The sequence below is a fragment of the Osmerus mordax genome, chromosome 20, assembly GCF_038355195.1.
Source record: "Osmerus mordax isolate fOsmMor3 chromosome 20, fOsmMor3.pri, whole genome shotgun sequence".
Taxonomy (NCBI): domain Eukaryota; kingdom Metazoa; phylum Chordata; class Actinopteri; order Osmeriformes; family Osmeridae; genus Osmerus; species Osmerus mordax.
Window position 1 is genome coordinate 5,427,809 of NC_090069.1, and position 12,034 is coordinate 5,439,842.

At 46.5% G+C, this 12,034-nt stretch overlaps 1 protein-coding gene across 2 annotated transcripts in view; it reads right to left on the reverse strand.

Moving 5' to 3' along the window:
• The window catches only part of LOC136964041 (transcription factor 4-like), a gene marked incomplete in the record, with an annotated part of 88,316 nt that extends 78,316 nt beyond the window's left edge, over positions 1–10,000 (reverse strand). For both annotated transcript variants that reach the window (XM_067257921.1, XM_067257923.1), the window contains 1 exon segment: positions 9,840–10,000. In XM_067257921.1, coding sequence (XP_067114022.1) covers positions 9,840–9,908 — 69 coding nt within the window.
• Between the last annotated feature and the right edge of the window lie 2,034 nt (positions 10,001–12,034).

Genomic DNA, 12,034 nt, shown 5'->3' on the forward strand with positions numbered 1-12,034 from the left:
TCTGCGTGTGTGTACGGAACTACGTGTTTGTGCGTGACGGTTTTATGATGTGAGCTGGGCTGCTACTATGGTGGGAAGATCGGACTGGTGTCAGTGTCAGGGGGGGGGGGTTGTGTGTGTGTGTGGGGGGGGGATTGTGTGTGTGTGGCTGGGGGGTGGAGGGGGGCTGCAGGGTTAGGAGTCTGCTGCACAGATGGTAGAGGGGAGGCGGGGCGCTTTACAGCACCTTAAAAGGATCAATGCCGCTACACCCCCCCCCCCCCCCTCACCCCCCCTCACACTCCCTTTCTTCTTGGCCCTGCTGCTTTTCTCCCCTTCTTGGTGACTTGCCAGGTAGGCGAGAGCACTGCTCCCGTGGCCTTCTGGGATAGCAGGAGAGGCCTAGAAACTGAACAATGGACCCTGTGCCCTCCCCCCTGCCCCAGGGGGATATTGACTGCACCAAATCTTTGTGGGGAGGGGGGGGGGGGGGCTCGATCTCAATCTAAGCCCCAGCCTGACCTGAACGGATAAAGAAATCAATAAGACAACTGCGCATGCCGATGAAGGGTACGGCTGTTTTTCTTTCCGTGGCGTCGGTGTGGAACTGCCGCGCCGTGTGTGATGACACCGTCCCACGGCCCTCTCCGCTCTCTTTCCGATCGCCCCCGGGGGATTACCAGCTGAGCCCCTAGCAACCCCCCCGCCTCCTCCCCCCCTCCTCCTCACACACAAGCACGCCCCAGAAATATGAAAAACATATTTTGTTCATCATAGATAAGACACATATTCCTCTGTGATAAAAAAAAATACAAATAATAAGATGCGTCCTGTCTTTGGACGACAGTGTCGGTGTGTCCCGGTCGCAAGCACCCGACGAGTGGTGCCCTCTGGTGGGCTACGCCTGAAACTGTTCCCCCCCCGCCCGGCGCAGGCGCGTGCCCGTCGTCGCGGCGCCGAGAGCGTTTCGACTGTAATCTACAGCGAGACGGGGAAAAAACGTCGGTAGAAAAAAATAAACGCAAACCCCAACGTGAGCTCGTCATTGTGTTCTTTTGCGAGCGCCTCCGCCTCCCCCCCCCCCCCCCCCCCCCCCTGTAATCGTCAACAAAAGCAAATGAGGGGATAGCTCTGTGGATGATGTCTGTGGTGATTGTGAGACAGCTTAGCAGAGCTGTGACTCCAATTTCCCACCCAGGACAGGGAAACACACACACACGCACACAGAGATACAGACAGCTAGGGAGGAGTGTGGCAGTTCCGTGGCACGCTCACAGACATGACACCACAGACAGGACCGCGGAGGAAGAAAGGAAGAAAAAAAGAAGGGAAAAAAATTACAAAAAAGTCTCTCAACAAATGATCCGACATGTCCCCGCTCAGATGTCACATTCTAATGATCATAAACGATGAAAAGAAAACCAAATCTCTAATTCTCTGGAATGCTCTTATCTGTATATGCCAAAACAGAAAACCAGAGCTGTAATTGGGTGCCATTTGTTGTTGTTATGGAGACTAGCCGGCCAATGGAGTGGTGTGCGGCCCACGTATAGATCATCCTGACAGACTGAGGATCTCTGTGCGTTTGGTTGGTGGATTGAGTGGGGGAAACCCACTCAATTTACGAGGCAGGGAAATGTGAGATGCAGCCATATTCCTCAATATCCCGCAAGGTGAGCCCACCGGCTCATCTCAATGGACGGGGATGGAGGAGCGCGGCCTGGGCTCCCTTTCCTCGGAGCAAACATTAATGCACTTTATAATGGCCCCTCCAAGCCAACAGCGCAAACAGGAAATAGCTTTCGGCTCCTCCGGCGTGACTGTGGCCAGGGGAGCCATCTCCAGGGCTTGACAGCTAATAAGGCTCCCCCTCCCCCCCCCCCCCCCCCCCCCCCCCGCATCCCTGTCACGGGGAAAATGGCCATCAGAAAAATACAAATAATAAATGAAAAAAAACGCCTTGCTTTTGAAAATACAGGGGAGTCAATAACCGCCGGGTTTCCAGACTCCACAGAAGGAGCCTCATTCGGAGGGTATGAGATGCAGAGACACACACCGTCACACACACACACACGTACACACACCTAAACACACACACACACCAAAGTCAAAAGACACTTGACAGGGCTCAGAAATAAAGTGCAAAGTGACTAAGACTCCAACCCCAGCAATGATGGAACAGGCCAGAGATAGACGTGAAAAAAGGGAGAAATGGAGGAAGAATCCACGTTTGCCTTTCCTAAGACTTAGGTTGCGGTTACAGAGGTAATTTCCTGATCTGTCAAGTGGCAACTCTCTCCCCGTGTTCACCGGGATGGCAGCAGCAAAGATATCCATTAGCAGGGTCTGAACGGCTCCGTGGAAGAAAAAGCCAGGTTTCTGCGGCGGGAGAGAAGGAGAGAATTTCCACAGGTGACGGATCTTTACGAGAGGCTTTTGGGAGGCTTTTATTTTATTTTATTATTTGCGAGTCCTTTCAAGGTATAGAGTTTTTGGCAACTGACCACAGCGTTTTCTCCTCCTAATTTAATTTAATTACCGCCATATGTCAGCCTCTGCCAGCGCTTGTTACCGTTCTCTGGCTTTCTACTCCGCCGAGCTGTCAGGATGCTTTACACAACGCACACTCACACACACACGCGCGCACACACACACACACTAAACTAACAAACTATGCAAGGTAAAAAAAAAAGAAAAGAAAAGTTGGAAAAAAAACAACAACAGTACGATGGGGAGGATAAATCTAGGAGAAGCTTTTGAAGAAAACCGAAACGCCTCGGAAATAGCCGTGCTGATCAGAGCACGGGAATGGGTCAAAAAAGTACGCCTGCTCCACGGTGCTGCGTGGTGGTTAAGGCAGCAGATGTGTGGGGAAGCTGCTCGTCTGGAGCCGTGCACGTTTGCCCAGCAGCCCTGGGCCCTGAGTCATGGGGCTCAGTGGTCGAGCAGCGAGGCGAAGACCAGGACCACACAGAGCTTTGTTCCCTGTGTTTACCTCACAAACCGTAAACATGTCTGGACCAGAGATTGACTACAGGTAAGTGACCTCATAGGAAAGACAGCTAGACTGACAGCGTAGCGCGTCCAATCAGCGAGAGGTATTTCGCGTGCGCGGTGGACGTTGATTCCACGCGCATGCCGGGAAAGACAAAAACAAGGATTGGGTAAGGATGTTTGTTTCCGAAAGGCTACTGTAAAATGTGGGCCACATCCTGTATTCAGCGCAAAAGGCCGTTAACACACCTATCTCAGACAGGAAGGACACCCGATATGTCGATGAATCAGTCCTGGACTTGTCTTCTCACATCTTCAGAGGGACTAAGGTCTCACGCAACCCAACCCCGTCAAGCAGCTTCACCGAGCCTAGTTCACGCGTAAACGCCCTGCTTCCACACCGAGAGCTGCAGAGGAGACAAGGTGCCAAATCCATTTTTCAGGATTACTCGGAGCGATAGGGAGAAAATCTGGGATGGTTTAACCGGATCTCCGCGGGGCCTCGTGGAAGATGAACCCTGGGAACGATGATCAACTCAGACTTAGTGAGGAGAAGATATCTCCGTGTAAAGGACGGGGCGGTGGACCACAAAAAAAGCGAGATAAAGCAGCTTGATTTGGTCTTGATAGGGGAAAAGGCTGGGAAAGACAGGGACTGGATTTTGGGCAAGGAGAGGAACCTGACCAGCTTTGGGACATTGCCATTTGGCTGCTTGACAACCGATTAATTGCCACCATAAATAATCAATTGTCAGAGTAATTAGGAGCAAATCTCAAACTTTCAGGGAGCGGATTTCTCACAAACTGGCATGGAAATAGGAAGCCACGTACAGCACACACCCAGAGATATATAGGGTGCCTTCCAGCAACTGTAAACATCACTAGACCCATTTAGACCCATATACACACACACTGGCTTCTCATACTGGCACCCTCCACAGTGCCACAGTGCATACTCCTACCGCAGTCTTTGTTTAGTTGTTGTGGTTGCAATCCCTCCCTGTTGTTGTTCTTACATTTGCAGAGCCTTGACGTTCAGCCCTGTGCCCGTCGCCAACGGCGCCTCGCCAGCCGTCGGCCAATCGGTAGTGGCTTTGGGAGTGCGGCCGCCGGGGTGAGAAAAAAACGAGTGTGTGGGAGCCGGGGCTCCTGCCACCGACTCGAAGCCGAGCGTAGCGCCCTCGCGTCGCACAGAAGCCACACACTCACGGGCGACGACGGCTGCACTTTAACCATGAGTGCACACACACAGCATTCTGTAGCCACATATCCATGTACCCACTTGTTTTAATTGGTGTTCTCGGACATGTTTATTTTATCGTTCTGGGAAAAGGAGGATGGAGATTGAAACGTTGGTCGACGTCGCGGAGTGGAGCAACGAGGGGTCTGGAGAAGCTTTGGTCCAGGCTGATCCATATAAAGTTAATCGGTATTAAGATCAGGGCCTCGTGGGTAGCGCTGCAGCGCCATCCTGATTCCATGAGAAGGACCTCTCTAATGACGAACATATGGGCCCAAACTCCCCTACAGACTACGGAATCGGGATAGCATTATTTGGCGCAGATTGTAATAATAAAACGGCCAAGATCAAAGCCATGATTACTTCAGTGTTTGGGACAGTTTTTCTCTCTCTCCCCCGGCTTCACATAGCTATTTTCTGCTCTTTGAGATAAAAGACAAATATATCTGGGCATCCATCAAGGCTCATTGATAGACTGACAATGCCGGCGTGAGATATAGTAGGTTCAGATTTGAAGGAGCGTGAAGGGTTTGAAGGTTGCTGGTTCGAGTCCCAGGGCAGGACATACTTGGAGGCATTGTTGTTGTGGTGAACTTGACCGTGGCAAGGAGAGGGGTGTAAAAAAAACGTAGAGAGGAGTCATTAGACAGTGTGTCCGGATGACTGGCGCAAGGTCTGGAGCCACAACCAGCCGCAGTGCTTTGTGAGCTGGGCACACTAACCGGAGATTGAGAATGGCCTATTTTCTAATCACCGTGGCATCGTCCTGACCAGGAGCGCCGGGCATCCCACCAACGGGCGTCACAGCGTGGCACAGACCCCTTCTCCGCTGCCAGACCACCACCGACACAATCCTTGCCTCTGTGTGTGTGTGTGTTCATGATCATTCTGAGGTCCATGTAACAGCACTGATTCCATTTGGGAATTCTGGTTTAGGCGGACACCGACTCACACAGGAGGATGAAACTAGAGGACACACTCCAAATGAAAGACAGAGATGTCATTGACCGTGGGTCTGAATGCGTGATTGTTTTTGCGGCCCATCGGATTTGACTGTTTGTCAATAACTGATAAATGCTTCATTTAGCTAATTGGGAGGTTTTCAAACTGGAAATACATTTAGTTTTCTAGTAGATGCAATCTGTCCAAGGGTAAAAATAGTCTGTTCACCCTTTATTTTTTTCGCAACTTGGCAGCCCCCCCACTTGCTAATTCAGGGTTCAACAATACAACAGTAATAACAACAATGAGAAAGAGAAAACAGTTTTGCCATTTTGTCATACCGCGGCGACCACTTTACTCAGCGTTTTGCATAATTTCTCTTTTATACAACATATGTCGGTGAGGCCCAGCCTCTCAAAGGCACTCACAGGCCCACACAGCCAGTGGATGACCTAGTTCAATGGGATTTGCCCCCCCCCCTTGACAAAAGATCTATTTTAACATCCATAATGAGGGGACAGTACAGGCGCTGCGGCGAGAACAAGTGTGTCATGTCCACAGTCTGGGCCTAAAGTGGTGTCACCCCTAAACCCCAGAGAGGGGGATAGACTGACATACACGCACGCACGCACACAAACTTAAACACACACACACACACACGCTAGAGAGTAACCTGGGGAAGTGGCTGTGCCGGCTTGGTTCTGTTCAGGTGCACCGTGTCTGTGAATAATGTTGACACTGCGTACCCCTGTCTCCCCCTCTCTCATGGCACTGTGGCTGTGTGGACTGCTAGTTTATGTACCCTTAGTTGCTAGTTTATGTACCCTTAGTATAGTTAGTCCACATATTTAAATTTTAGGTATATGTTTATTGTATGCACCTTCCTGCCAAAGCAAATTCCTTGTCTGTGCAAACTTTCATGGCGAATAAATCCCTTTCTGATTCTGATGCCCACATCCGCGATGTCACCTCCCTCAACATGGACGCTGCCGTCGCCATATCGTAGAGCCGTATTCCCAGTATACCAGTCTACCCCCTCCCCCCCCTCCCCCCGTCCCCCCCACCTCCTCCCCATGCTGACAGTTTGATCAGACGGGCACAGCCTGGCATCGGTTCAGTCACGGGGTGCCCGACTCGGGCACAGCATCGCAGAGAACCATACTTCCCACGGCTTTGTGTGGAAAATCCCCAGCTATCCGAGGAATGCCGCCTCGCGAGGCCCGATCCTGGCCCCGTCCACATGGGACACGTAGAAAGAGGCTCTCGCCGTGTGTTCCACCCGGTTCTGGCAACAGAACCGTCCTGATGCCGTCGTCTACGATGCAGCGTGAAGATGAATGGGGGAGGGATTTCAGGGCAAGAAACATTTAACGCACACTCGAGAGCTGTGTACAGTTGAGTGTACAGTTGAGTGTACACAACTGTACCCTGGCATGGAGAGGGGAAATGTACAGGTAGAATCGTATGGTAATTTGCTGCATCCAGATTATTTGATAAGTAGAACAACAACTGGTTTTAAACATTAAAATATTGATTGATATTAGTCATGAAATCCATGATTAGACTTTGTCTGAAATGACAAATGACTGTAAAGATTTACACTTATGTTCTCAAACAAATAAGAAACATGTTATCTATAGGCCAATTTTGACACAAATGTCTCATTCAATGTTGTAGTGTTTACAGAACATTTGTAACAGAGAACAATCTGTAGCAATGTACATACGACTATCTATCTTAAAACTGTCATTTGTAAAAGGATAGCAGTCGCTGCAAGCCTTATCCTTTATATGAATTGCCTGACAATCACACAGCACCTGTGAACATTATATATTTATTTAATATAAATTGTATAGTCATACATTTTAAATCTGTCAGATTACTCTTGATTCTACTTCATCGTAATATTTTACTATTCTTCTATTATTATTATTATTATTATTATTATAAGTCAGTAGTATTTAGTAGTATTTAATTTACTAATCATAGCATTAGCATTAATTACATCTGTATTAATGTTCATTATTATTCATAAAAATTCCTAAGAGATATATATGACTCGAGAGACCTAATTTAATTAATTGAACATAATACTCTAAAGATCTAATGTAGACAAACTCATAACTTAGTCTCATTTAGTAAAGTAAAGAACCCAATTAATATAATTTATCATTTTCTATTTGACAATGTTTCTCCATATCACTAGTACTGAATACATTGATAAAACTACTATATCCTGATACATTAAATAATGGTTAATAATTTGTATACAATAATTTAGGTATTTCTGTCTTCAACCATACACAGTAAAAGGTCAACAATTTTAGAAAAATTGGTCACTGCCACATAATTCTGATATTACTTTGATGATCTGTTTAAAGAAGATATTCACACCACAATTATAGATAGAAAACGTAATTGTTTTCTGAAATTGTCAAATTGTAGTGAAGATTTTGGGCAGACTATGCAAAGTTGATGCTGTCGCGGCTAATTAAAACTTCAGGATAATTCCGATATTGCGTTTGCATAACAATGGCGACTGGGAAGCTATGTTTTAAATGAGCTTGTGTGTGGAGGCCTTTTGTTTTGGCCTCTCTTTTGTTGACTCATTGGGCAAGGCTGCTCCTTCAGCCTCTCCAGACTCCAGACCCACAGCCCAGCCGGCCCGGCTGTTGCTCTACTTTCCCTCCACAGAGCCGAAGACCAACTAGACCACAGACAGCGTTTTCCTAGCATGTACCCTTCTCCCTTTTTCCCCTGTAAAGTGGCAAATACCCAACAATGAAGGGCCCAAAAATAAACCACCTATCAGTAGGCTTTTAGGGGCAAAACAAACGTTTTCTCATACGTGTTTTTTATCCGCCAAACGCACAGCATAAACAAGCCCAGCGAGATGCTTGGCACCGTATCAAAAGTCGCACAATGCACCTACCCAGGGCCGCACAATGCCCGTGTATCATAAACAAAAATCGGATTGTACGGCCTCTGTACAAAGGAAGACTGTGTTTATCAAAGAGGGCACGGCGATGCCAAGTCGGTGCAGGCCGAGACGCTAATGCAACTTCTCCCCTAGGCCGCTAACCAGGCCCAGGCACACCCTTGCCAGGCGGGAAACTTTAACCGCCAGTTGTTACTGAACAGCCGTTGTCTGTTGGCATAGCGAGAACGCGGTAAAACTAAATGTCAGATCCTTTTTGAAACGCAATTTTAACAAAGACTATAATAACGCAATATAGATATTTTCAAAAACAACATCATAATACATAATGTAATTTTCAGAATGATAATAACAATTATACAATATTATTATATATAAGTAGTAGTAATATTGTTATTGATATTGTTGTTATTAACAATTATAAAAAATTAACAATATGTTAAATTGCTGTTTGATTTCCAGAAATAGTTGTGGATAATATAATGAATTCCCCTAATTCATGTATATTAAACAAATACAATAACCAAATATAGTTATTTTCATAAATTACTAAGAAAATAACACCTATAAAAATGTACACTATTTAACTTATTAATTTGTCAAATAAATGATCAACATGTCCTTCTCAGCACACTCACACACAGCTTTAAAATGGTCTTTCTCTCCACAACAAATGATAAAACATGCCTCTTTTAAAAAAAAACGGTGTCTGCTTTTGTGAGGAGAGTTATCTGACATACGATCCAGTGGTGTTTAAGCTGAGATGAGGGCCAAGACAGCAGAGAGGGCCTTCAGAGCAAAGCTGCAACTGCTCTTTGCCTGCCTCCCTGCCCTACCTCTGATTGCTATCATATGGCCAAGCTATTACAGTTCAGGAGAGACAACATCGCAATCCCTAGGTCCACTGGAGAAGAGTGAAGTCCCTACCTCTCTCTCTCCCTCTCTCACTATGTCTATCAGTCCCTCACAACTAACAGAACCAAACATACAGCATTCGCCTCGCTCGCCCGCTTTCTCTCTTTTCTTTCTCTCTCTCCCTTGTCACCTTCTTACCAAGGCCTGATATTTCACAGGTGTAAGGGGGCCATGGGCACCCCTGTGACTTTCTGACACAAACCACACACACCATAGGCAAATATGCATGATATACTACATTTTTCAATACATGATAGGATACGGAATAACAATAATCTCTTGGCCTGCATGAAACTACTAAATGTTATTTTATTTAACTTTACACACCGATACTAAAGTCCAATTCCCTTTCAAAAAGACCTTCTTTATTAAATGAAAGCATATTAATGAAAGCCACTCAGTCAAATAACTCCTCTTTCAGTGGTCCATACTATGTTATCATTACATCCCATTTAACATAATAGATAAATAACTGAAGCAGCTATAACAGCATTACAGTGCTAACAGCTACTAACTCGAAACACATTATCAAGCCAATCCAGAGAAATTGTTTTGCACAGTATGCTGACAGACAAGCATTATTCCCAGCAGCATGTGCTACCTTTAAAACGGTGCAAAATCTAGGTCCCTATTCCTCCCCATGTCACGCAAAACACACACCGACAAGGACTTCTGTCTTTGTTTTCGCTTCAAGGTAACACAAGACACGTTCAACAACGATTGTGAGCAAAACAAAATCACAGGGTAAAGTGTTGTTCAAATGACAGGCTTGCAGCTCCCCAGGAAGAGGGCTAAATCAAATGTCAGCCCTCGGTGGCTGAGTTAGCTTACCGCTTTGCCGTTGTAGTAGTACATCAAAGAGCTTCCACTCATTCCTGGGATAGTGTACGCACAATACATCGTTCTTTTCTCTCTTTTTTCCCCTGTTCTTCAGTGGCACTGTAACAACTTTTATTTTCAAACTCGCTGTCCCCTTTTTTTTCACAACAATTCCTTCAGTTGCATTTTCCCATATGGCCAGGCCAAGCATGGTGAATATGCAAAGTAGGGAGAAACCATTTCTGACGTTGGGCTACGGGAGGGGGAGGGAAGGGAGGGGGGGACTGGACTCCCTCCCTCCCCCCATGCATGTGTCCCTCCCTCTCCTCCTCTCTCTCCTCCTTCTCTTGCTATAACACACATCCATACACACACATGCACAGACACACACTGTATCCTGTCTATCTCTCTCTCTCTCTCTCTCTCTCCCTTTCTCTCCCTAACACACATCAGCACACACACATGCACAGACACACACTGTATCCTCTCTATCTCTCTCTCTCTCTCTCTCTCTCTCTCTCTCTCTCTCTCTCTCTCTCTCTCTCTCTCTCTCCTTTCTCTCCCTTACACACATGCACACGCACAGGCACACACACGCAGCAACGCATCAACACTCTTTCAACTTTCCATAGTAAATCTGGAAGCTATCCTTGAATCGAGCTAGGTCGGCCGCTTTGAAGGGAACACAACATTCACTTTTTCCATGGGTTTTATGACTACATGGTTTCTTTCAACTCTAGATTTTTTCTCTCTCTCTCCTTTTCAAGTTAGCGATCGAGCTACGTCGCTCCCACCACCTCATTTAACAGTCGGCTCTTTGTACTGACTAATTCAATCGTCTGCCCGATGCACAGATAGGCTCTGCCTCAAAGAATCAACCAAACTTAAGAGCACAGACACAGAGGAACGGGCCACATCCGCGCACGTGCGATGGGCAAAAACGCACAGCGGGAATAAACACCCAACAACAACACGACAACGACGCCATGGCAAACATGGGATTGGCAGTGCCTTGAGGGGGGTATGGAGTCAGAGTAGTAAGGTCCATTATAGAGTTGAATACAAACGCGGTTAATAGACTCCCCCCTTTTTTTTGTTGCTTTAATTTGATTAAAAAGCGAGTGGCAGGAAGGGAATCGTATGATGCACATCTAATAACTCCACCATCTGTCTCTGGAGCTGGCTGGCTCCCAACATTGTATGCAGCAGCAGCCTGGGAACTTGACTCACGCACATGCACGCGTGCACAGACCCACAGCGCACACGCAACACCCCCCGAAAAAAAAGCGAGTTTTGAAAGGAAAACAATTCTGACCTGGTTGAGAAGAAGCAGAGACAGCAATTTTCTGCTGCTTGGTCAACAACCGTTGGACAGAAAATAAGACAAATAAATAAAACATTTTCTTTCTTTTTTTACAAAATCTAAAGGGAACAGAGGCTAAAGGAGCCAAGAAGTCGTGCTTGCACCTGCGCATGAGGCGCCAGAGAGGTGAGGTGATAGATGAGATGAGCGTGGGGGCTTCATGGCCTCTCCCTCTCTTTATTTCTCTCTCCCTCTCTTTCTCTCCCCCTCTCTCTCTCTCTCCCTCCCTCTCTCTCTCCCTCTCCCTCTCCCTCTCCTCTCTCTCTCTCTCCCCCTCTCTCTCTCTCCCTCTCAAGGGGGTTCAGCCCCCTGCCTACAGCGCCGGTCCTGGACAAAACAATGCCACTGTCACCTTTTAACAGGCAGCTGGACTCTGAACGAGAGGTAATTGATTCCATTTAAGACAACAAATGGAACTAAGGATGGTGAGAACATACAGCAAATACTTTCAGGGGGAAAATCCCAAAATGAAAAGCATAAAAAGAAGCATAAAAACCTGAAAAACAACAAAAGGACTCTCCTCCAGCGTGACGCCTTTCTCAGGACATTTGACACACTTATAACATTTGAAAGATATAAAAAATAAAAACAAAGATGAAAGCTTTGACCAACATTTGAGGATTCTGATAAAGCTACACCAACGGCCATTATGATACGGCATCAATTGCTTTGACAAATGCAATTTTACACAAATAATTATTATTTTTCTACACATTCAAAGATCAGGGATTAAGTTCTGTGATGTTTCTATACTTGTGCGGTATAATTGTCATCCCTCACAGACGTACGGATAAAAAACGATCAAACTGCACACGCTTTATAACATAGAAATTGTGAGAAATAG